The 26622-nt window shown below is 42.6% G+C and overlaps 1 protein-coding gene and 2 non-coding genes across 4 annotated transcripts; all 3 read left to right on the forward strand.

Moving 5' to 3' along the window:
• Positions 1 to 4116: 4116 nt before the first annotated feature.
• KHDC4 (KH domain containing 4, pre-mRNA splicing factor) lies at positions 4117 to 25147 on the forward strand. Of its 2 annotated transcripts, XM_053606334.1 has the most exons (14): positions 4117 to 4210; positions 4699 to 4915; positions 7593 to 7721; positions 8055 to 8134; positions 11740 to 11792; positions 12033 to 12196; positions 13916 to 14127; positions 14966 to 15026; positions 17433 to 17490; positions 17724 to 17977; positions 21213 to 21380; positions 22240 to 22352; positions 22923 to 23014; positions 23879 to 25147. In XM_053606334.1, exons 1-14 carry the CDS (start codon positions 4173 to 4175, stop codon positions 24076 to 24078), a joined length of 1839 nt encoding a protein of 612 aa, XP_053462309.1. In that variant the 5' UTR covers positions 4117 to 4172; the 3' UTR covers positions 24079 to 25147. The 2 variants fall into 2 exon arrangements, with proteins under 2 accessions (XP_053462309.1, XP_053462311.1); XM_053606336.1 differs by having other exon boundaries at positions 4132 to 4210; positions 22268 to 22352; positions 22923 to 25147.
• Positions 12482 to 12610, forward strand: LOC128597996 (small Cajal body-specific RNA 4). The gene has a single exon (XR_008383523.1). It is a non-coding gene; the product is annotated as a small Cajal body-specific RNA 4 (non-coding RNA).
• On the forward strand, positions 18919 to 19054 carry LOC128597982 (small nucleolar RNA SNORA42/SNORA80 family). Its single transcript, XR_008383512.1, has one exon. It is a non-coding gene; the product is annotated as a small nucleolar RNA SNORA42/SNORA80 family (small nucleolar RNA).
• Positions 25148 to 26622: the final 1475 nt, after the last annotated feature.

Here is a 26622-nt window from a genome sequence, read left to right on the forward strand (position 1 = left end):
CGCAGGTGCTGCCCCCAGCTATTTTTTGTTGCAGTTGTCGTTGTTGTTTAGCTGGCCAGGTGGGGTTCGAACCCAACAGCCTGGGTGTATGTTGCTGGCACCGTAGCCACTGTGCTACGGGTGCCGAGCCTGTTTTACTATTTTTATAGTCTTTTTAAGCAAATTCAGAAGTTTTTCTTTTGACATAATTTCAGACTTACAGAGAAGCTACAAGAATAGTACAAAGAAGCCAGGCATGGTGTGGTAAGTATTGGAGACCTGTAGAAAGCCCACCCTTCTTTTCTTTTGAACAGTCTGAAAGTTGGAGACATAATGCTTCTTCACCTCTAAATTATTTAGTATATATATCCTAAAAACAAAGATATTATCTTGTATAGCAGAGGACAATGATCAAAATCAACACTTTTTATTTTTGAGACAGAGTTTCACTCTGTAGATTTTTTTTTTTTGGGTGGGAGGCTGGGGCTGGGTTTGAACCTGCCACCTCCAGCATATGGGGCCAGCGCCCTACTCCTTTGAGCCACAGGCGCTGCCCAGAGTCTCACTTTGTTGCCCCAGGCTAGAGTGCCATGGCCTCAGCCTTGTTCACAGCAACCTCAAATTCCTGGGTTCAGGAGATTCTCCTACCTCAGCCTCCCAAGCAGCTGAGATTAGAGGCACCCGCCCTGACACCCAACTAATTTTAATATTTTTAGTAAAGACCACAATGTCTTGCTCTTGCTCAAGCTGGTCTTGAACTCCTAAGCTCAAGGGATCCACCTGCTTTGGCCTTTCAGATTGCTAGGATTATAGGCATGAGCCACTGTGCCCAGCCTGAGAATTATTATTTTAAAACTACATCGGGTAACCTCATAGCTATCCAAGGACAGGACACAAAGTATAACCAGGCCTCACAGAGGCTAAAATTGGGACCATATATTTTACTTGTTTTTAAATAACTGGTCCATTCTTTCTTTACATATTTCCCCTTGTAAGAAGGTGGAAAATATTTCTACCTTTTTTAGAGGTGACATCAGAATTCCTTAATTTTGAAAAATTATTCAGGTGGGTATTCTTTCTTCGGGATGCCATGCCATTTCCCTGCTTCTTCTCTCTCTCTCTCCTTCCACATCTCACTTTTCTTTTCTCACTTCCTCTCTCCTTCTAACATATAAAGTGAAGTTTATACTTTTATATGCAGAGAAAGAAAGAAGGAAGGAAGGATGGAGAAAAGAAAAGAAAAGAAAAAGAAAGAAAGAGAGAGAGAGAAAGGAGAGAAAGAAAGAAAGTAAGTAAGTTAAACAAGCCATCAAGGCAGCACCTCAAGGGTGATCTGGTAAGTATGGAAACCTGTAGAAAACCTGCCCTTCATCTTTTCTTTTTTTCCCATCATACCTCCCAAGTATTAGACCAAAACAGCAGGACCCAATTCTGGATTTTCCAGATTTGGGCTGATCTAAATGAATTCAGGGTAGACACCTTGGAGATGGGTGTGAGATGCAGGACCACCATCTGCAGAGAAGAGATGGAAATATAGCTAGAAAGCCCCTCTGAGACAACAGCAAATTCCAGCGGCAGTAGAGAATATTGAGAGAGAGGTTATGGGGGCCCAGCCTTGTGGGTTTTGCATCCTCTTCAAGATATCATTGCCTTAAAGTTGGTAGTAAATGGTCTAATAATACCCAAATGAGCACCAGAAAATTGAAGAATCGTCAAAGATTCATGTGTCAAATTTCTTTCTTTTTTTTTTTTGGCTTTTGGCTGGGCCGAGTTTGAATCCGCCACCCTCAGCATATGGGGCTGGGGCCCTACTCCTTGAACCACAGGCGCTGCCCATGTGTCAAATTTCTTTTTTCTTTTTGAGACAGAGTCTCACTAGGCCGCCCTGGGGAGAGTGCTGTGGTCTCTCACAGCTCACAGCAATCTCCAACTCTTGGGCTTAAGCGATTCTCTTGCTTCAGCCTTCCAAGTAGCTGGGGCTACAGGTGCCCACCATAACGCCCTGATATTTTTGTTGTTGTTGCTGTTATTGCCATTGTAGTTTTAGCTAGCCTGGCCAGGTTCAAACCCACCAGCCTCAGTGTATGTGGCCAGCGCCCTACCCACTGAGCTACGGCCCTCATGTGTCAATTTTTATTTTATTTTATTTATTTATTTATTTATTTTTGTTGCAGTTTGGCCAAGGCTGGGTTTGAACCTGCCACCCTCGGTATATGGGGTCGGCGCCCTACTCACTGAGCCACAGGAGCCGCCCATGTGTCAATTTTTTAACCATGCACTAAATAGTAAGGAAAAATGTCCTAAGCACCTAAGCCTAATCTCTGTCTCCTTTTTTTTTTTTTGAGATGAGGTCTGTCACCCAGGCTGGAGTGCAGTGGCACAATCATAGCTTACTGTAACCTCAAACTCCTGGGCTAAAGGAATCCTTTTTCCTCAGCCTCCCAAGTAGCTGAGAACCCAGGCACTCACGACCATGCCTGGCTAATTGTTAAATTTTTTGTAGAGACAGGTTTGAATTGCTGTGAGCTATTTCACCAGGGCACTTTACCCAGAGAAACAAAGTGAAACTATCTCAAAAAAAAAAAAAAAAGGAATTACCATATAACCCAACAATTCTGCTCCTACATATATATACATATATATTTGATATATAAGTATATATATACTATAAATATATATATATATGTAAAGACAGTTTCACTTGTCCTCCTCGGTGGAGTGCCATAGCGTCACAGCTCACAGCAATCTCAAACTCTTGGGCTCAAGTGATTCTCTTGCCTCGGCCTCCAAAGTAGCTAGGACTATAGGTGCCCTCCACAATGCTCAGCTATTTTTAGAGAGGAGGTCTCGCTTGGCTCAGGCTGGTTTAGAACCTGTGATCATGGGCAATCTACCTGCGTCAGCCTCCCAGAGTGCTAGGATTACAGGCGTGAGCCACTGTGCCCGGCTAATAATTTGGTTTTTAAATGCATTTGTATCAGTCACATCAGCAAATAAAAATATTTAAAAAATAACAATACATTTTATTTATTCCACCCGGAGACTCCTTGCAGCTCCAAGACATACCAAAAGTTAGAAATCTCTTGCTCCGGGCAGCACCTGTGGCTCAAGTGAGTGGGGCGCCGGCCCCATATGCCGAGGGTGGCGGGTTCAAACCCAGCCCCGGCCAAACTGCAACAAAAAAATAGCCGGGCTTTGTGGCGGGCGCCTGTAGTCCCAGCTACTCGAGAGGCTGAGGCAAGAGAATCACGTAAGCCCAAGAGTTAGAGGTTGCTGTGAGCCATGTGACGCCACGGCACTCTACCCAAGGGCGGTACAGTGAGACTCTGTCTCTACCAAAAAAAAAAAGAAGAAGAAAAAAGAAATCTCTGGCTCCCAGAATCAACTCATACTCCTTGGCAGGGTATTCAAGACCCTATCTGGCTCCCACCCTTCAGCCAGCCACAGCCGTTAAGTATGTAGATAGCAAAACAAGGGTTCCACAACCTATACTTGATCTCCAGGCTTCAGCTGGCGTTTTAACTTCTGTTTTGTAGACTGCCCACCAATCTCAGTAGCTTATCTTCTGCGACCTTGGCTTATTATACAACTCTGTAATATGTATTTGCCCGCGTTCTTGCTCTGCCACCTTGAGAGTTGCAGAATGGCAGGAGTTGTGGCTTATTCATCTTTAATATCTTTGTATCTCCCGCTTGGTGCACAGAAATGTAAAAAAAAAACAAAAACAGAAATTCCTCAAATGACTCTGGAACAAATCATTTCTCTTTTCCTAAATAACTAAAAAGTGAAGTGGGAAAAAGCTGCGGGAACGCTTTCTCCCGAGCCAGAGGCTAGGACCCCACAGGAACGTCGCCAAATTTGGTGAGAAACCTGTTTAATATCTTGCGTATTGTTTTCTACGCTATCAAGCTGCCCATAACAAAGATGGATCCTCCTAGCCCTGATTTTGCTTTCTAATTTGACGGAGCAGCCATCTTTCTTAAGGTCATGGCGCAAGCCGGAAGGTCACGCCCTCCCAGTCTCAGAAATGCCAGCTGCATTTAAATCACCGAGAGTCCAATCAGAATCTACATTTTCACCGGAACCGCTCTGCCTCACGACCGGAAAAGGCTGTGCGTAAGGGCGTTGGGGGCGGAAGTGACGGGAAAGTAGTAGTGGGGTAGTTGGCGGGTGGTTGAGTGGAGCCGGTCGCCATGTCCGCCGGGAGCGCGACACATCCTGGAGCTGGCGGGTAAAGCTCCTAGGGTTAGAGAATCGGAGGGAACATGGGGGCGCGGGAGAGGCGGAGGGAACCTGGGAAGCTGCGAGTGCCTGAGTGGGCAGTGTACATATCGGAGGGCCAGATACTTGGGGAGAGGGCGCTTTGGCAGGCCTGGGGCCCCTGAAAAGGGCTGGAGGGGATCCTAGGGAGCGGGAAAGCAGGGACTGTGGAAGGGCAAGCCAAGGGGAAGGTGAACACGACAGCATGCGGGACCGAGTGGAGTCTTTGATAGGGATACCAGAGTAGAAACGAAGTCGATTGGGGGAAGTCGTTGAAGGAAGTGTGAGTTTGGTGAAATACAGTCTTAGTTGTCTGTTTAAGGAGAGATGGGAATTTTAGATCTGAAAGGAGCTGTGAATGGAACATTGTACAGAGAAAATGGAGTGCTAAGGTCTATTAAGGGAAGAATAATTTAAATGAAACTTTGAGGCCTAATATTTTCCTTTCCCTACCTGTAGGCGCCGCAGCAAATGGGACCAACCAGCTCCAGCCCCCCTTCTCTTCCTTCCGCCAGCGGCCCCAGGTGGGGAGGTCACCAGCAGTGGGGGAAGCCCTGGGGGCACCACAGCTGCTCCCTCAGGAGCTTTGGATGCAGCCGCTGCTGTGGCTGCCAAGATCAATGCTATGCTTATGGCCAAAGGAAAGCTGAAACCAACTCAGAATGCTTCTGAGAAGGTATTCGAGTTGAAGGGTCTCTGAATTGCAATTTCAATAAGAATATTTTTGTAATCCTGTGATTTCATAATCATTGTGTTACTGAAGGAGAAAATGGGGGTAGTGATGTAAATGTCATTTAGTTTGGAAACTTTTTATAATTTTGTCATAAATATATTTTTACAAGGCAATTTTGATGGAGCTGATAAAACATTTATGGGCCAAACTGTTAGGTACGTGTTAGTTCTATCCAAATAATCATTAAAGCAACATAATTTGTCGTCAATACGTGTATTTTTTTTTTCTGAAGTCAAAAGAGAAGTTCAGTTAAATCAAGTGAGCTTTAAAGTGTTAACTGTATTCCACTACTAAATTTGACTGGCTTAAAAAATAATAAAGTGTCAATTCTAATTAGAACCTGTAGATGTTTACATATTGACTACTTCATTGGCCTGCGATTAAACATGAGCTAAAATTGAGGAATATATATGCGTTGTTTTGTTTTCATATAAAATGAGCAAATTTGGTTACTTTATGAAATCTCTGGTATAATTAGAATCTTGTAACTAGAAGGGATCTGGTTGGCCTCCTGAGTAGCTGGGACTACAGGTTTATACCTCCGTGACCAACTGTATTTTTCTTTTAAAAAAGAAAATCTTAATACTGTGGAATAGATTGTTGTCACCAGTTCAAAGATGGGGCAAATTAGGTTCATGAATGTAAGCTGACTTGTGCAAGATCTATAAATAACAAGCTCACTATAAAGTCAACTTGGGTAATTGGGTATTTGGGATTTTGCCTGAAAGCCTCTAAATTTTTTTTTCTGGTTTAAATTTAAATTTGCCTCCCAGGGTACCTGTGAAGAGGTAAGTTCCACATTTGAAAATGCAGACTTTGTGAACCTTCCAGTTTTGTGGAGTATTTATCAGTAGACCATTACCTGTCTGGATGCTAACATATAAAAGTTCACTAATAAGTGTGTTTTTATGTTTGTGTGAGTCAGTTGTCCATTTCTAAGGTCTGTGAGGAAAACTTAGAAGTACAATGACAAAGCTGGGTACATTCGTTAATGCCTTAATCCCAGGACTTGGGGAGGATCACTTGAGGCTGAGAATTCAAGACCAGCTTGGGCAACATAGCACAACCCTCTCCAAAAAATGTTTAAAGCTGCCAGATGCAGTAGTGACCACCTGTGTGTAGTCCTAGCTCCTGGGGAGGCTGAGGCAGGATAATCACTTGAGCCCAGGGGTTCAAGGCTGAAGTGAACCATGATTTTATCACTGCATTCCACCTTTTTTTGGGAGAGTGACATCTATCTCAAAAAAAATTTTTTTTAAGAGAGTGATCATTGAACTCAGCAGGGGGCAGCAGCGTAGGGTACTTAGTCCCCAGGATTTAGTTCCCAAGTACTTGCTATATGGCTATGACATAAGGAACTGCAGTTTTCCCTTGTTAACATCCACCTGCATTATTCAGTGCAAGAGTCAAAAAATTCAAACTAAATATATAATTTAGGCTCAGCACCTGTGGCTCAAGTGGCTAAGGCACCAGCCGCACACACCTGAGCTGGCGCGTTCGAATCCAGCCCAGGCCTGCCAAACAACAATGATGGCTGCAACTAAAAAAAATAGCCAGGCATGTGGCAGATGCCTGTAATCCCAGCTACTTGGGAAGTGGAGGCAGGAGAATCGCTTAAGCCCAGGAGTTGAAGGTTGCTGTGAGCTGTGACGTCACAGCACTCTACCCAGGGCAACAGCTTGAGGCTCTGTCTCAAAAAATAAATAAATATATAATTTAAAGTTTAGTTCTGAGTCACATTAGCTATGTTTAAATGCTCAAGAGATGCATGTGGCTAGTGGCTATAAGGGACTAAAGGAAGATAAGCTGTTGTTGAGTTTGTATTTAGTTTTGCTTCCATATTTTAAAAATGTATCTAACACACAAACTGCATTTACCTTTCTCGAGCAGATTTGCTAGGCACTGGTTGGAGAATGCCATCTTATTTTTCTAAAACATTTCTTCAGTTAATAGTCAAATCCAGCTTTTTGGAGTTGTCGTTTAAATTGAGAGAAAATCTGGATCAGGTTTTAGGACCTTACTGGCTTTTCATTCATTCTCTTTCTTCTTCTATAATAGAGTGTGATTAATGGGATACAATTTAAGGATTTTTGAGAACTTTACAGGGATGGAATTAGTTGAATTTACTTGTGACAATAGAAGTGGCTCAAAAGCAACTTCCTCCTGCATAAACAAGATGTGTGGGTTGCACCTATTGCTGTCTTTACATCTTACTACACATATAGCCAGCTAATTGAGCTGTGAAGCCTTGTAATTGGCCTTTTGATTTTCCTTTTGGAGTTTGAAGTTTTTACTCTGGAGTTAATGTACTCATAGGGTCATAAAAATGTACATGGAGCCAAGATTACAGAGGAATCTGATAGTGCCCTTTAAGAGAATTGACTACTTGGTGTCATTTAGTAAGGATTTGTTAAAAAAAAAAAAAAAAAAGAGAGAGAAACTAAGAAAAATAAGGATTTTGCCTGTTATTCCAGTTGTGAAGAATAACTAAATGTGTTTGTAGGCAGACAAAGGGAACTATAGGGAGGTGATGGGACTTGGGAAAGGATGGTCATAAATTGACAACTAAAAGATTTTGACATGTAAACTTTTTAATCTAATTTCTTTCTTTTTTTTGTAGCTTCAGACTCCTGGCAAAGGCCTAACTAGCAATAAAAGCAAGGATGACCTGGTGGTAGCTGAAGTAGAAATTAATGATGTGCCTCTCACATGTAGGAACTTGCTGACTCGAGGACAGACTCAAGATGAGGTGTGGAGGAGTTGAGACAATCTGGGGAAGGTGGAGGGTGGATTCAGAAAAAGAAGACCTCTAAATACGAGCAGGAGTCAGATTATTAGGGGGCTTGGGTCATAGTCTCCAAAGTCAGGCTTAGGTTTACCTTAATTTCAAAGGAAGGCAGTGAAACAGATACAGGTAAATTCTCTGGGTTGGTTTAAGTGGAAAACTACGGAATCAGAATTTTAGTAGAAAATCCATTCCTTACCTTACATGGTTGAATGGATAAAAAATCTTTCCTCCTATCTGCCATTGAAGTCAACCAATTACCACGTCATCTTTTCAATACAACATTTCTTTCTTTAGATCAGCCGACTTAGTGGGGCTGCAGTGTCCACTCGAGGGAGGTTCATGACAACTGAGGAGAAGGCCAAAGTGGGACCAGGGTGTGTATGCTTTTTCTCTAGTTTGGGAAAAGGTTGGGTATATAAGCTCACGTTAGCTTCGTATTTTTCCTTTTTAGGTAATGTGTGTAAATGATGTTTGATTAGTGGTTTGGGGGATACATGTGTCCTACTTCATAGCAAAATTATGGGTATCTCAAACAGGTATAAGGAATGTTGACATTTTGTTTTCCTGACCCTCTGGATTTTTATTTCACATTTGATATTTTTATTGGAAGAAACAAATTAGAAGAATGTGTAAAAGAAGGTAATGTATATACTTCTAAACTTTTTTCCTGTAGAAATAATTCCTCCCACAAATGGGTTCATTTTGTTGTAATCTCCCCCCGGCCCCCGTTTTTTGTTTTTTTTTTAAGAGACAGTCTCACTTTGTCGCCCTTGGTAGAGTGCTGTGGCATCACAGCTCATAGCAACCTCCAGCTCTAAGTCTTAGGCAATTCCCTTGCCTCAGCCTCCTGAGTAGCTGGGACTACAGGCACCCACCACAATGCCCAGCTGTTTTGTTGTTGCTGTTTGGCCGAACCCGCCACCCTAGGTATATGGGGCTGGTGCCCTACTCATTGAGCCACAGGCACCACCTGTAATCTCCCTTTTTTTTTAATAATGTCCCTCATTTTAAAAATTCTTATATTGCCTTAATGATGATGGTTATTTTTTTCTTTTCTTTTTTTTGTGGTCAGCTTACAGAGTCCATAACACCTAGCTATTTTTTAGAGATGGTGTCTCTCTCTTGCTCAGGCTGGACTTGAACTCCTCCTGAGCTCAGGCGATCCACGCACTTCTGCCTCCCAGAGTGCTAGGGTTATAAGTGTGAGCTACCATACCCAGTCCTTATGAACGATCAATATTGATCACTTTGTTAGAATCTAAATCTAAGCCATCTTTACTTTAGAATTTAAAGAGTCTTCTCAATTTGAATAGCCAAGTCTACATTTGCCTATAATCTATTAGCCAACAAAAAGAAACTGGCCCGGTGCTGTGGCTCACGCCTGTAATCCTAGCACTTGGGGAGGCTGAGGCAAGAGAAACTTGAGCTCAACAATTTGAGGTTGCTGTTAGCTATGATGCCACAGCATTCTACTGAGGGTGACAAAATGAGACTCTGTCTCAAAAAAAAGAAGAAAAACAAAAAAAACGCTCTGTTCTTGAGTATTGTTTGGGTTGTCTTGATTGGATAACAATGCTAATGATCTGTAAGAACAAGCTCTTGATCCCTGGGTGGACCAGTTAACTACGGTGGAACCTCCAAGGTTGACCACCTCTGTATATTGACTACCTCCTTAAGTTAACCTCATTTTTTTTTTTTTTTTTTTTTGAGACAGAGCCCCAAGCTGTCACCCTAGGTAGAGTGCCTTGGCATCACAGCTCACAACAACCTCAAACTCCTGGGCTCAAGCGATTTTCCTGCCTTCACCTCCCAAGTAGCTGGGGCTATACACAATGCCCGGCTATTTTTTGATTGCAGCCTTCATTGTTGTTTGGTGGGCTGGGGCTGGATTCGAACCCACCAGCTCAGGTGTATGTGGCTGGCGCCTTAGCCACTTGAGCCACAGGCGCCAAGCCAAGCTAACCTACTTTTTATAGAATGGACATGCATGTACATACCAGTACAGTAGGTCTAGTTTTTTTTTTTTCCTTCTTTTTTTGAGACATAGTCTCATTATGTTGCCCTCAGTAGAGTGCTGTGGCATCACAGCTCACAGCAACCTCAAACCCCTGGGCTTAAGCAATTCTCTTGCCTCAGCCTCCAAGTAGCTGGGACTATAGGCGCCTACTACAACATGCAGCTATTTTTTGTTGCAGTTGTCATTGCCGTTTAGCTGGTCTGGGCCGGATTCAAACCCACCAGCCTCGGTCTACGTGGCTGGCACTGTAACCACTGTGCTATGTACGGGTGCCAAGCTAGAAGGCCTAGTTCTATATGTTGATCAGTCTCTTAACAGTACCTTGAGTGGTCGGCTTATGGAGGTTCTACTATATTTGCGGGGATTTGCTCTGTTACCCAGGCTAGAGTGCAATGGCATCTTCATACCTCACGACAACCTTAGATTAAGTGATCCTCCTGCCTCAGTCTCCTGAGACGCTGGGACTCCAGGAACACACCACAATGCCTGGTTAATTTTTCTTTTTTTTCTTCTGTAGAGATTGGGTCTTGGACTTGCTCAGGCTAGTCTCCAGCTTCTGGCCTCAGGTGATCTTCCCACTTTGGCCTCTCAAGAATGCTAGGATTACAGATGTGAGCCATTGTGCCCAGCCCCTCCAGTTAACTTTTTACTTTTTTTTTTTTTTGTAGAGACAGAGTCTCACTTTATGGCCCTCGGTAGAGTGCCGTGGCCTCACACAGCTCACAGCAACCTCCAACTCCTGGGCTTAAGCGATTCTCCTGCCTCAGCCTCCCGAGTAGCTGGGACTACAGGCGCCCACCACAACGCCCGGCTATTTTTTGGTTGCAGTTTGGCCGGGGCCGGGTTTGAACCCGCCACCCTCGGTATATGGGGCCGGCGCCCTACCGGCTGAGCCACAGGCGCCGCCCACTTTTTTTTTTTTTTTTGAGACAGTCTCACTGTGTCAACCTTGGTAGAGTACTGTGGCATCACAGCTCACTGCAACCTCCACCTCTTGGGCTTAAGTGATTTTCTTGCCTCAGCCTCCCACGTAGCTGGGACTACAGGCACCTATTACAGCGCCCAGCTGTTTTTTCATTGCAGTTGTCGTTTACCTGGCCCAGGCTGGGTTCGAACTTGCCAGCCTGGGTGTATGTGGCCAGCACCCTACCCACTGAGATACAGGCACTGCCCTTCCATTTAATTTTTAACAAGAAGAAAAGTTGGTTCTGTTATAAAACCATATTTTTAGAAACTAACTTGCGACAGCCCTTTGAAAGCACAGTAGAATCTCTGTAACTAGACCGACCACCCAAGAGACTATAACAGGTCAACATACAGAGGTGGTCATCATAAGAAACTAGGCTTACTACTTTTTTTTTGAGACAGAGTCTCAATATATCACCCTCGGTAGATTGCCGTAGTATTGCAGCTCACAGCAACCTCTAACTCTTAGACTTAAGAGATTCTCTTGCCTCAGCCTCCCAAGTAACTGGGACTACTGGCGCCCACCACAATGCCCGGCTATTTTTTTGTTGTAGTTGTCGTTGTTTAGTGGGCCCAGGTTGGGTTTGAACTCGCCAGCCTCTGCCTATGTGGCCGGCGCCCTAACTGCTGAGCTATGGGCACCAAGCCAGTCCCTTTTTATTTTTTGAGACAGAGTCTAAAACTGTCACCCTGGGTAGAGTGCTGTGGTGTCATAGCTCCCAGCAACCTCCAACTCTTGAGCTCCTGCCTTAATTTTTTTGTTTTTAGTAGAGATGGTATCTCCTTTTTGCTCAGGCTGGTCTTGAACTCATGAGTTCAAGCTATCCACCCTTGGCCTCCCAACTTGCTACAGTTATAGGTGTGAGCCACGTGTCTGGCCCTTTTTTCTTTAAACTTTAAGAAACTGTAAACATTACAAATTAGATTTGGTGACATATTTGACTCCTTTTTTGGTTTTGAGCAGGTTGGGATCATCCTTTTCTTTTCCTCTTTTAGGGATCGTCCATTGTATCTTCATGTTCAGGGCCAGACACGGGAATTGGTGGACAGTAAGTAATATTTTGATTTCATTTAGCACTTTTTGTGAAGAGTAGAGTACAGAACCGTGTGGCAGACAGGCAGACTGTTACCAGTAGCTGTTGTGATTTTTGCTCATGAGAATTTGGGAGCCACATAATTGGGCAACCCATAAAGTAGATTGGTGTTTGTGTAATTGAACATTGACTTTATCATTGGGCACTAGTTGCTTTATTTTGTTTGGTTCAATCTTATAGTCTGTTTTTCTCTAGGAGCTGTAAACCGGATCAAAGAAATTATCACCAATGGAGTGGTGAAAGCTGCCACAGGAACAAGTCCAACTTTTAATGGTGCAACAGTAACTGTCTATCACCAGCCTGCACCGATAGCTCAGCTGTCTCCAGCTGTTAGCCAGAAGCCTCCCTTCCAGTCAGGGGTATGTTTTGGGGTGGGAGCGTTAACATTTATCATTTGTTTAAAAAATGATAATACACTAAATAATACGTAAGATAAAAATGATAAAATTCTGAAATTCCAACTTGAAGGTTACCTGCTATTGGTATTCTGTTAATGGCATGTCTAGGTTTCCAAGATATAACGAACCTCTGAACGTACCTCTCTTCATACTGGTATATTCTAGAAAGAGGATTGATAGATCAAAGGATATGCTTGTACATGGTGAAGTTAGTGGTTTTAATTTCTAATTGTAAACTTTATGGCAGCTGGAGGACTAAGAAGGCTGAGTCTGATGAAGTAAGACTTGGCTGATACATTCCTCCTAGAGAAAAGGGTTGGAGAGAGCAGCCCTTACTGGAGAGTGTCACAGGGCTGACTGTACTACCCAACACATTCTTTTTTTTTTTTTTTTAAGACAGAGAGTCACTATGTCGCCCTCGATAGAGTGCTGTGGCATCTGCTGTGGAGCTCACAGCAACCTCCAACTCTTGGGCTTAAGCAATTCTCTTGCCTCAGCCTCCCAGTAACTGGGACTACAGGTGCCCACCATAATGCCTGCCTATTATTTTGTTGCAGTTGGCCCCAACTGGGTTTGAACCTGCCAGCCTTGGTGTATGTGGCTGGCACCGTAACCACTGCTACAGGCACCGAACCACTACCCAACACATTCTATTTTTGTTGTTGTTGTTGCAGTTTTGGGCTGGGCCCGGGTTCAAACCCACCACCTCTAATATATGGGGCCGGCACCCTACTCTTTGAGTCACAGGTGCCCCCCTTCCCAACACATTCTAATCTGGTTTCAGGAGACTGCCTTTGTTGGAATTTCTTACTAGCTGAACATCAATTGGAGGGAAGTGATTATGGCTACTCAATATTGGGTCTTAGGTTTTTATATCTTAAATATATTTTCCTAAACAGAATAAGGCATTTATTTTGTAGATAGGTACATGGAAGATTAAGTTCATTTTATTTATTTGTTTATTTATGTATTTTTTTTGAGGTAGAGTTTTACTATGTCACCCTCGGTAGAGTGCTATGACATCACAGTTCACAGCAACCTCAAACTCTTGGGCTTAAGCGATTCTCTTGCCTCAGCTTCCCAAGTAGCTGGGACTACAAGTGCCCACTACAGTGCCTGGCTATTTTTGTTGTTGTTTTAGTTGTCGTTTAGCAGGCCCAGGCTGGGTTTGAACCGGCCAGCCCTGGTGTATGTGGCCGGCGCCCTAACCACAGAGCTACGGGTACCAACCCATTTTATTTCTTTTTTGTGGCAGAGTCTCAGTCATCTCTGTAGAGTGCTATGATGTCATAGCCCACAGCAACCCCCAAATTCTTGGGCTCCAGTGATTCTCTTGCCTCAGCCTCCTGAGTAGCTGGGACTACAGGCCTATCACAACACCTGGATGTTTGTAGAGTCTTGCTCTGGCTCAGGGTGGTCTTGAACCCATGAGCTCAAACAATCACCCACCTCAGCCTCCCAGAGGGCTAGGATTACAGGTGTGAACCACCACACCCAGACTAAATTCTTAAATTCCTAACAAGAGTTTGTTTTTAATGATAGAAATTTTATAATAGGTCTTTATTCTGGAAGTGATTGGAAGTATCTGAGAGATTAAAGTATTTTACATAATAAATTTCTATAAGGATAAGATTTAATTATATAGTTTCTTTAATCAGTGATGTTTTGTTCTTTCTACAGATGCATTATGTTCAAGATAAATTATTTGTGGGTCTGGAACATGCTGTGCCCACATTTAATGTCAAAGAGAAGGTGGAAGGTCCAGGCTGCTCCTATTTGCAGCACATTCAGATGGAAACAGGTGCCAAAGTCTTCCTACGGGGCAAAGGTTCAGGCTGTATTGAGCCAGCATCTGGCCGAGAAGCTTTTGAACCTATGTATATTTACATCAGGTATGGATGAACAGGGCAAAGGGCATTTTGAATCCTTGTGAACTGCTAGATAGGCAGGAGCGATTCAGAAGGAGCAAGGAGAAAATAGTCACGATTAATAGTAACGTGAGGGATTTAGGTAAATACAAGGAGTAGTCACTTCATAATTAATAAGAAAATCATTGAAGCACAAGTGGAATTGTCTCTTTAGTAAGTTTTACGGTTTATAAGACTGTAACCTTAAAATGAACTGTGATAGTCTAAAATAATTTCTGTCATAAACTTATTATGACAATATTAATACATTCCATAATAATTCTATGACCTTTCAATATTTCTATAACAAGAAATACCAATACCCAGAGAAAGCGACCAATAAAATATTTGTGGTAATGATACTAGATATAATTTTTAAAGGCTTTTATTTTTTTGTTCCTATTTTGTAATTTTCAGAGGCCTAGGTTTCAGTAACAGTTAAAGTAGATAAATGATGGCATGAAATCTATTAAAATAGATTTATGACGGCTTTAAAAGTGAAAGCAGGGCGGCGCCTGCGGCTCAGTGAGTAGGGCGTCGGCCCCATATGCCGAGGGTGGCGGGTTCAAACCCAGCCCCGGCCAAACTACAACAAAAAAATAGCCGGGCGTGGTGGTGGGCGCCTGTCGTCCCGGCTGCTCGGGAGGCTGAGGCAAGAGAATCGTGTAAGCCCAAGAGTTAGAGGTTGCTGTGAGCCGTGTGACATCATGGCACTGTACCCGAGGCCGGTACAGTGAGACTCTGTCTCTACAAAAAAAAAAGTGAAAGCAGAATTTTGTATCTTGTTGTTCTCTTGTTCAAATTCCTGCTTATTTCTTTGCAGTCATCCCAAACCAGAAGGCCTGGCTGCTGCTAAGAAACTCTGTGAGAATCTCTTGCAAACAGTGAGTTATGTTTGTTTGACATTGGGGAGAGCTACTGCCATTTTGGAATGTGTCTTAACTATTTCTTTCATCTGTGTTAGTTTCCTAGTGCTATGGTACTAAATTATCATAAATTAGGCGGCTTAAAATAACAAATTTATTCTGTCACATGGAGGGAAGCCAGGAGTCCAAAGTCAAGATGCTGGTAGGATTGGCTCCTCTTGGAGTCTTTGAGGGGGAGAACACCCTATGCCTCTCTACTGATACTTGGTTGTTGACTTGGCATTCTTTGACTTTTGTTTTTGTTTTGTTCTGTTTTTCTTTTTTTTGGCCGGGGCTGGGTTTGAACCCGCCACCTCCGGCATATGGGACTGGCGCCCTACTCCTTGAGCCACAGGCGCCGCCCGTGTTTTGTTCTGTTTTTCTAAAAAACAGAGTCTCTAAGAGGCTGAGTCTCACTTGGTGGCCCTTGTTAGAGTGCAGTGGCATCACAGCTAACAGCAGCCTCCAAGTCCTGTGCTTAAGTGATTGTCTTTCCTCAGCCTCCCGAGTAGCTGGGACTACAGGTGCTCTCCACAATGCCTGGCTATTGTTCTTTTCTTTTTACTTATTTAATTATTTATTTATTTATTTTTTTGTAGAGACAGAGTCTCACTTTATGGCCCTCGGTAGAGTGCCATGGCATCACACAGCTCACAGCAACCTCCAACTCCTGGGCTTAAGCAATTCTCTTGCCTCAGCCTCTCGAGTAGCTGGGACTACAGGCGCCCGCCACAATGCCCAGCTATTTTTTGGTTGCAGTTCAGCTGGGGCCAGGTTTGAACCCGCCACCCTCGGTATATGGGGCCAGCGCCTTACCGACTGAGCCACAGGTGCCGCCCTGTTCTTTTCTTTTTTGAGACAGAGTCTCACCTGTCAAACTGGATAGAGGACCTCCTGTGACATCATAACTCAAAAGCAACCTCAAACTCTGGGCTTGAGCAGTCCTTTTGCCTCAGCCTCCCAAGTAGCTGGGACTGCAAGTGCCCATCACAATGGCTTTTTTTTTTTTTTTTTCCTTCAGTTTTTGGCCGGGGCCGGGCTTGAACCCACTACCTCTGGCATATGGGGTCAGCACCCAAACCTTTGAGTCACAGGCGCTGCCCCCACAATGGCTTTTGAGTAGAGGGTCTTTTTTATTTTTGAGACAGTCTCACTATGTTGCTCTCGGTAGAGTGCTATGGCATCGCAGCTCACAGCAACCTCAAACTCTTGGGCTTAAGTGATTTTCTTGCCTCAGCCTCCCAAGTAGCTGGGACTATAGGCACTTGCCACAACGCCCGCCTATTTTTTTTTGGTTGCGGTTGTCATTGCTGTTTAACAGTCCCGTGCCAGGCTCAAACCCACCAGCTTCGGTATATGTGGCTGGTGCCTTACTCACTGAGCTACCTGGGCGCCAAGCCGGGACTTGTTCTTCTTAGGCTAGTCTCAAACTCCTGAGCTCTGGCAATCTACCTGCCTTGGCCTCCCACAAGTCTTCCTACAGGGCAAAGGTGGGGATTGCAGCTGTGAGCCACCAGGCGTTGCCTAGGCTATAATAATTTATAAGCAATTAGTAGTGCTTTGGGGATGATTGCTTATTTTGTTTCCCTCTTTTTTTTTTTTTTTTGTAGAGACAGATTCTCACTTTATCACCCTTGGTAGAGTGCTGTTGTGTCACACAGCTTACAGCAACCTCTACCTCCTGGGCCTAGGCGATTCTCTTCCCTCAGCCTCCTGAGTAGCTGGGACCACAGGCGCCCGCCACAATGCCCGGCTATTTTTTTGTTGCAGTTTGGCTGGCGCCGGGTTCGAACCTGCCATCTCCGGTATATGGGGCTGGCACCCCACCCACTGAACCACAGGCACTGCCCTCCCATTCTTTTTAATTTATAAACAAATAACCAAAAGTTAAACCATAGGATTGTTTTTGTACCATTTAAAGGAAATCAGGTTTGGGGTTGAAAATGTTCAATCTAGTGTTTTTTGGTATTTTAGGGTACCTTATTGAGATGTTTTCTTTTGTGCATATAACCTGATTTGCTAACTCCGTACCAGATAATATCCTTGACCATTTCTCATCTTCTTCATTGTACTTGAAATTGCCAACTACTGACTTACTAGTAGGATGCTTATAGTCAAGAAGAGGTGGGGAGAAAGTACTTAACTCTTACTAAACTGTTGCTCCTTAAGGACATATACTAACAGCTTAAATATCCTAATTAATTTCTGTGGCTTTCTGAATGATTTTATACCCCAAAATAAGTTTAAATTTGACTAGAACATCAATGGAAGTATTTTAATGCCTATTTGCTTTGGTCCTGGAATTATATAATCAGACCCAGACCTTTATAAATACAGATTCAATTGGAACCATCCCATATTAATTTACTTTCCCTTCTCTTTCAGGTTCATGCTGAATATTCTAGATTTGTCAATCAAATTAATTCTGCTGTACCTTTACCAGGTGTGTACATCTTGAAGTATTTAAGAAATATTTTGTTAGTGATATTTGTGTGTAAGTACAGTACTTGAGGCTACACTGCACCAGGGTAATATTAATGTTGCCTTCAGCTTACAGTAATTTGGAAAGCATTCATGCCTCAGTATTATTCTTCCCTAGATATTATGTTTTAAGATTCAGCTAAAATGTCTCATTCTGCTGCAGCTGATTAAACACTTTTTTTCTTCCCCCCTCAGGCTATACACAACCCTCTGCTATAAGTAGTGTCCCTCCTCAACCACCATATTATCCATCCAATGGCTATCAGTCTGGTTACCCTGTTGTTCCCCCTCCTCAGCAGCCAGTTCAACCTCCCTATGGAGTACCAAGCATAGTGCCACCAGCTGTTTCACTGGCACCTGGAGTCTTGCCAGCATTACCTACTGGAGTCCCACCTGTGCCAACACAATACCCGATAACACAAGTGCAGCCTCCAGCTAGCACTGGACAGGTAGGGTGGCTGGGCATGCACATGGTGTCACTGAGTTTAGGGTGATTGGGGAGGGGAATGTGCTCATCCAGAAGTAAATTATGTACACTGTAGTACTTTAATCATACCGTCCACTATGTTCCCACCACCAGCTGACCAGAATACTTCAGAGTAATGTGTGCTTGTGTGTATGCTGTTTCACAAGGCTTCCACCACATACTTGTTTTAAGGCAGAGATGGTTGGCAGACTTACTATAAAGGGCCAGATACTAAATATTTTAGGCTTTGGGGACCACACGGTCTCTGTCACAACCACTCCACTCTGTTGTAGTGCAAAAGCAGCTATTGATACCTGATAGATAGAGCATATCTGTACTCCAGTAGGACTTTATTTACAAAACAAGTGACAGGCCAAAATCATTTTGCCATATTGTGCCTTTTAAAGTGGTGTGAGAGTCCAGCACACCTTCCAGTGACTGAGACTGAGCAGGCCTGACCTGACGCGTCATACATGTGCTCCTGAAGAGATAGGTGATCTTTCCAAACATAAGGGTTAGTAATGCTAGTATGTTAGCTCGGCATCCGTAGCACAGTGGTTACGGCGCCAGCCACATACACTGAGGGTGGTGGGTTCAAATGCAGCCTGGGCCAGCTGAACAGTGACAGTGCAACAGAAAATAGCATCTGCAGTCCCAGCTACTTGGGAGGCTGAGGCAAGAGAATCGCTTAAACCCAAGAGTTTGAGGTTGCTGTGATGCCACGGCACTCTACTGAGGGTGACAGATTTACACTCTATCTCAAAAAAAAAAAAAATGCTGGTATGTTTCTTTCATAATTTCTTTTTTTTTCTTATTTATTTTTTATAATTCATGTAAGAAAATGGAATTTTAGGAAAAGAGTGGATGATCCAGCTCATTGGTGAATTATGTACCAGCCTTGGAGGCAAGGGAGAGAGCATATGAGTATGGTAAAGGGTTTATTATGGTCACCTCAGTGTGGGCCTCTCATGATGTGCCTATGCCACAGCGAACTGCAGCCTTGAACCATTGCCCAGCCTCCTTAGCATGGGCCATAAGCACTGAAAGGGACTGCACATTGTGTAACAAAAAAGGACTTATGCACTAAATTCTGTTTATGGTCTCTGGTCAGAATTATTACACTTTTTTTTTTGTAGAGACAGAGTCTCATTTTATGGCCCTCTGTAGAGTGCCGTGGCCTCACCCAGCTCACAGCAACCTCCAACTCCTGGGCTTAAGCGATTCTCTGGCCTCAGCCTCCTGAGCAGCTGAGACTACAGGCGCCCGCCACAATGCCCGGCTATATTACACTTTTTATATTAAGTCAGTTCTGTGATTCCCCAGTCTTTTGTAATTAGGAAGCAGTATGATAGAGTGGGTAAGAGCTAGAGGTTTGAGGTAGTTTGCCAGGATTCATCATGCTGTCCCTTTTTCTTCCTTTCCTTTCTCATTTTCTCTCTTTTCTCTCTCTCCCAAATCCCTCAAAGTGATAAGGGCTTTCTCATTTTTTGAGCTGTGTGATCTTGGGATATAATTTGACCTGTTTTGGCTTTGGTTTTCCTTAGCTACAGAACGGGCCCAATGAATAAAATCTCAGGCCGGGCATGGTGGCTCACACCTGTAATCTCGGCACTCTAGGAGGCTGAAGAGGGTGGATTGCTCGAGCTCAGAAGTTTGAGACCAGCTTGAGCAAGAGCAAGACCCCATCTCTAAAAATAGCTGGTTTTGTGGTGGGCCTGTGTAATCCCAGCTACTTGGGAGTCTGAGGCAAGAGGATCACTTAAGCCCAAGACTTAGAGGTTGCTATAAGCTGTGATGCCACAGCACTCTACTCAGGGCTACAAAGTGAGACTCTGTCACAAAAAAAAAAAAAAATTTAAGGGGTTGCGAGGATTGAGTAAAATAATCCCAGCAGTCAGTAAACAGTGTTTGTTATTCTTGATACAATCATGTACTTACTACATGCCAATGTTGTGACCATTGCTGGACCACATATACAATGGTGACCTGTCCCATAACATTGGCTGGGCAGGGTGGCCCGGGTCTGTAATCCCAGCACTTTGGTAGGCTGAAGCAGGAGGATTGCTTTAAGCCAGGAATTGGGGACCTAGACAAGATAATGAGGCCCTGTTCTTATAAAATTTTTTTAAGTTAGCCAGGATGGTGATTTGCTCCCACAACTTGGGGGGCATGAGGATCACTTGAGCCCAGGAATTCATGGTTACAGTGAGCTACTACCTTGATACTGCTGCAGTGTACTCTAGCCTGGATAACAGAGCAAGACTGTCTCTTTTTCAAAAGGGGGGAGGATAGGGGATGATGCCATATGTCTTTTTTTTTTGCAGTTTTGGCTGGGGCTGGGCTTGAACCCGCCACCCCAAGTATATGGGGCCAGTGCCCTACTCTTTGAACCACAGTCGCTGCCTCCTTATTTCCATATTTTTACCTTTTCTTTGTTTAAATATGTGTAGATACACAAATATTTACCACTGTGTCACAGTATTCAGTACAGTAATTTGGTGTACATGTGTGTGGCCTGGAGCAACAGGCCGTACCATATAGCCCAGGGATATAGTTGACTGTATCACATCTGTTTGTGCTAACATGCTCTGTGCTCTCACACAGAACTGAGGTTACCTTGCACTGCTTTTCTCAGAATGTCCCTGTTAAGTGATGCATGACTGTAGTGATAAAGTTTTCCTTTTAGACATGCTTACTTTTCTGTGATGTATGCTTTCTTTTGATCACCTCTCTTTTTGGAGCAACATCTTCAAACATTAGACTCTCAATAAAGCTACAGACTAACATCCATACAAGTGGTCGATGAAGTTGCCTCTGCCATAGTATTAACAGTATGATACAAAAAGCACTAATTACATTAATTACAAGGCTTTAAATAAGAGAAACCTCTTGATTAATGAATTTTGAACTTATTTTAGTGAGTGGCTAGAGCTTTTATCGTTTGTTAATGTTCATGTTTGCTCCTAGTGCATACGCACAACAGATTTTCCCCCCCAGGTTCAAAGCACTGTATGTAGATTGTCAATTTACCTTTTCTTAGGATGAAGAGGGGAGGTCTGGGTGATACTATTACCAAATTACACTTGAAGGAAACTAAGGACCTGAAGATGAAAGATTCATATGCTACATATTGATCATTAGAGTATTTCATAATCATTGTTTACTTACTCATTGGGCATTCTTAACACTTTATCTTCCTTGGTTTGTTTTGGTCTCAGAGTCCAATGAGTGGTCCTTTTATTCCTGCTGCTCCTGTCAAAGCTGCTCTGCCTGCTGGCCCCCAGCCCCAGCCCCAGCCCCCACTTCCAACTCAGCCCCAGGCACAGAAGAGGCGATTCACAGAGGAGCTACCAGATGAACGGGAATCTGGACTTCTTGGATACCAGGTTAAATAAAATATCCTGTCTTCATTTCCTCTTCTTATTCTCCTACTATATTCTCCCTTTAAAAAAAGATAAATTCACATCTATATCAACTATATTTTAAAGTGTTGGGACAGTCCTTAGGGAGGCTGCCTCTCGCACACCTTCCAGTGACTGAGACTGAGCAGGCTTGACCTGACCTGGGACGAAACATGATCTCAGTAATAGGATTTCTGTTTTCTGGAATCCATTTAGGTTGGGTTAGGTCCTTTTTGGCATTCTTAAAAACCTTTAGTAGTTTACTTCCCTACACATCTCACCCAAAGCTATCAAACTACCACTATGTTGTTTGTATTTAAAGTTAAGGCTTTTCAATTTGCCAATCTCTTTACTCCCACTAAAAATGGGGTGGTTTCTCTCGCTGGTGCCCCCACCCCCATCACTACTAAAATTGGATTGATTCTGTGAATTCATATACTTGTAAAGTTAGTCATTCACTAAATTTAAAATAGTATTATTAGTTCTGGTGCAGTTTTATCAGGAGAAATAACTTTACAGTTTTCCAGAATCCTGGAAGCATTCTGAAACCATAGCATTTTTACAGTTTATAACTAGGTTTATACAAATCAGTTGAGAGCTATTGGTAGTGAGTTGAAAACAGGTAGACATAGGATAATGAATTACAATCTCTGACTAAGTCCTACAGAGGAAAGAACACCCTTAATTGTGACTACAGTTATTGTAAATCCCAAAGAGCTATGTAGTACAATTTAATTTATTGCAATTTACCAGAAAGATGAGGCACTTGACAGTTACATTAAGGAGCTAAAGTCAATACAGCAGTTGTAGATTTGCTAATGCCACTGTATTTTTCTGCTCATAGCATGGACCCATTCATATGACTAATTTAGGTACAGGCTTCTCCAGTCAGAATGAGATTGAAGGTGCAGGATCGAAGCCGGCAAGTTCCTCAGGCAAAGAGCGAGAGAGGGACAGGTAAGTTGTTTGAAATAATTATGAGTATATTCAGATGTCATTTGTTTGTACCATTAATGAGAATAATGATCACTGCTGTGAGCTTCAGTATTCCGAAGATGAAATGGCATCTCTGAATCAAATGATCTGCTGAATCAAATAAAAGTGGAAGGTGTTAGGCCAGGCCTAGTGGTTCACACTTTTATAGTCCTAGGACTCTGGGAGGCCAAGACTGGTGGATTGTCTGAGCTCAGGAATTCAGGACCAGCCTGAACAAGAGTGAGACCCCATCTCTTAAAAAAAAAAAAAAAAGTTGGGCACTGTGGCTAGTACCTGTAGTCTCAGCTACCAGGGAGACTGAGACCAGAGAATCAATTGCTTTAAGCCCAAGAGTTTGAAGTTGCTGTGAGCTAAGGTGCCACAGGACTGTACCAAGGGTGACAAATTTAGACTCTGTCTCAAAAAAAAAAAAAAAGTAGAAGAGGTTAAAATGAATGTGAAAAATTATCCAGAGACTTGTTCCACTTCTTACATGGCAGATAAATGAAAAATTGAATGTATCTGAAAAAAATTTCATTTTGTGTTTCAAAGGCAGTTGATGCCTCCACCAGCCTTTCCAGTGACTGGATTAAAAACAGAGTCTGATGAAAGGAACGGGTCTGGGACTTTAACAGGGAGCCATGGTAAGTCAAGTGTTACTGGGGGATCAGGAATGACTAAGTAAGACTGGTCTAAAGATGTTAGTTTTCTAACCTGATGTTCATTCAGGTGTTTTATCCAATCTGTTGTAATCTACTGGCTAATGAGAAAACTTTTTTCCTATTTATAAGGACAGCTTTTTTTTTTTTTTTTTCAACCAACGTGTCTAGAAAAGAGTCAGTCGACTTACATTTTATGCATAGCGTCAGTGACATTAAAACCTAGGAAATTCTAGTAATTGGTAGGTCATTTCAAAATTATGTTGCCTGCGTTGTCTAGTACTTGGAGATAATCTGATACAGACTTAAAAGACTGAATTTTCTTTGTATTGGGAGCTCAGCTATATTTCCTCTCATAGCTCTGTTGGTCCATAATGGTCAGCCTTATGGGTGTTATGTAAAATGTTGCTTTTTAGCATGCCAGAACTGTTAAGTCCTGTAGAGGTATTTGGGATCATTTTTGTTCTTTGCCTGTAGTCATAATAAAAATAAACAGAAGAAAATACATATTTTTCTTTTCTTAACTTCTTTTCTTTTAACTCTTTAAAAGGTGAAATATCAGCCTTCAGACTCACTTGCTAACTTTCCTTTTTCTTTTTTTTTTCTTTTTTTGTGTTTCTTTTTTCTTTCTCTGTTTTCTTACATGGTTCTGGTGGATTCACATATGCTGATGCTGGTGCTGTTTTTCGTGTGATCTTCAACGTTTTTGGGTGACCATTGACCCTGTGACCTCAAAATGGTGTCCAACTAACCACTTACAATTAACGTCTTTTTTTTATTAACGAATTTATGGTATTATTTTTTTTTCTTGGTGGGGAATGGGGTTGGGGTTTTTTTTCTTTATTCTAGATTATCCAGCCAAGAAGATGAAAACTACAGAGAAGGGATTTGGCTTGGTGGCTTATGCTGCAGATTCATCTGATGAAGAGGAGGAACATGGAGGTCATAAAAATGCAAGTAGTTTTCCACAGGGCTGGAGTCTGGGATATCAATACCCTTCATCACAACCACGAGCTAAACAACAGATGCCATTCTGGATGGCCCCTTAGGAAACAGTGGAACAGAGTTTTGACCCTCGGTGACTTCTTAGCAATAATGCATGCATTTGATTTAACAAGACTCTGGGGCCTATACTGGGAACCATCGTGGACCTTTGCAGAAGTTAGAGATGCAATGCCCCCTTTCCTAAAGGGGCTGCATTCTTTTTAAAACATCCTTATTTCTGCAGTGGCATAGCATCTATCAAAATTTACTTAGAATCACAAATTTGTCTCAGAAGCTTTTTAACAGTTGGTGAAGTATGCTTGTCCAACAAAGCATCCTAACTACATTTTACCTGATCCAGCCTTTTCCAGATGACTAGTCCCAACTCTGACATAAAGTTTTATTTGTATTTTACTACTGTTTGGTCAATTTTGATAATAACTGATTACAAGCAAATCCTTACTATTAATTAGTGGGGAAATGATTTTAAGACCATCCTTTTCAGCACTTAATTCTAAGAGATCCTCATCCGTTTCATTTTGGATTCTTTCTGTTTTGGAAGATGCTGTTTTACTAATTTAAAACTTGGAGATAGCTGGATCTGGGATAGGAAAATGAAGTTATTTTTTCATTGTGTGTGTGTGTTTTTTTTTTTAATTCTGATGATCCAAAGCTGACACCTTCAGGAACATTGTGTCAGATAGCCATTGCTGTTTTTATAGCCCTTCTAAGCTCCTTATCTTCAGCTGGGTCAGAGAAAACTACTTGACTAAAACAGGTCAGAACTCATCACAAATGAAACACAGTGGTCTGTCTCTCTCAGAACTGGTTGCAGCTAAAGTAAGAGAGATCTGACTGCTTGGAATAGGATGGTGGACTTAGTGACTGAAATTGCAACTTGTCCTTTTTCTTGGCATTACAGGTTTTGCCAAAAGAACTTTTTTATATCAAACATTGATATGTGAAAATGAAGGAGCTAGTCTGCTGAACCAAGAGTAGTTTGAGATACTGAACTGTCATTTTTGCACATTTGAATACTTTGCAGGCTGGCTTTGTATAAACTTATCCTCTGGTTTCCTATATGTTGTAAATATTTAGACCATAATTTCATTATAAATAAATGTATAAATATTCTGTTTGTGGTTTCAGTTTTTCCTCCACAACCCATCCATACACTAAAATTCATAAATTCTTTTGTTCATAGAATAATGCAATTATAACTCAGTGGAAAAAGTACATAGACACTGAAGTTTGCATATAGTTAAAAGAGTTTTGTAACTCTGCAAAGTATACCTAAAGTTCAGATGAAAAAAATTTTTTTTACTGTTTTTATTTATTTTATTTTATTTTTTGCAGTTTTTGGCCAGGGCTCAGTTTGAACCCACCACCTCCCGCATATGGGGACAGCGCCCTACTCCTTTGAGCCACAGACCCTGCCCCAGATGAAAATTCTAAAGATTATTATGCTGGATTTTCCATGTTCGTATTTCAGTCCTTTATTTAATGTGACTAAAAGGAATTGAGTGAATGAAATAAATTTTAAAGGAAGTTATTCTTGGAAGGACTTTTTTTTTTTTTTCCTGAGATACCATCCTGTTACCCTGGTGTTGAGTGCTGTGATGTCATAGCTCAAGCAGTCCTCCTGCTTCAGCTTCCATAGTAGCTGGGACTACAGGTACCAGCAAATTTTTCTATTTTTAGTAGAGATTGGGTCTCAACTCTTAGGCTGCTCTTGAACTCCTGAGCTCTAGCCATCAACCACTTTGGTCTCCCAGAGTGCTGGATTACAGGCGTTAGCCACCAGGCCTACCCCCCCCCCCCCAACCCTCTAGCAAGCAAGACATTCTTTTTTTTAAAAAGTAGAGGGCAGAAGTTTAATAAATAGGAAGTGAGTACAGTGCCTTCAGTTATTACTGGATTTAATTCATGGGCACTTAACAGTAAGCTCTTGAGTTTTACCCTTTCCTGCTGGAGAATAATAGTATATTTAAAACAAAATCCCTGGCTCAGTGCCTGTAGCTCAGTAGTTAGGGCGCCAGCCACATACATCGAGGGTGGCAGGTTTGAACCCAGCCCAGGGCAGCTAAAACAACAATGACAACTGCAACAAAAAAATAGTTGGGTGGTGTTGCCGGCACCTGTAGTCCCAGCTACTTGGGAGGCCAAGGCAAGAGAATCACCTAAGCCCAAGACCTGGAGGTTGCTGTGAGCTGTGATCATAAGGGTATCATAGTGAGACTGTCTCAAAAAAAATCCCTGATTTTTATCTTACATATCTTTAAAATACATAACAGGGTAACTTGAGTATTGTAAACATTTGTCAGACAGCAATTTTTTTTTTTAAAGAGACAGAGTCACTTGGTAGAGTGGTTGGCATCACAGCAACCTCCAGGTCTTGGGCTTAGGTGATTCTTTTGCCTCAGCCTCCCAAGTAGCTGGGACTACAGGCGCCCGCCACAACGCCCAACTATTTTTTTGTTGCAGTTTTCCCGGGGCCTGGTTTGAACCCACCACCCTCGGTATATGGGGCCAGCACCCTACTCACTGAGCCACAGGCACCACTCGACAGCAATTCTTTTTTTTTTTTTTTTAGGTGGAAGAGTTCATAA

Source organism: Nycticebus coucang, chromosome 10, assembly GCF_027406575.1.
Source record: "Nycticebus coucang isolate mNycCou1 chromosome 10, mNycCou1.pri, whole genome shotgun sequence".
NCBI lineage: Eukaryota > Metazoa > Chordata > Mammalia > Primates > Lorisidae > Nycticebus > Nycticebus coucang.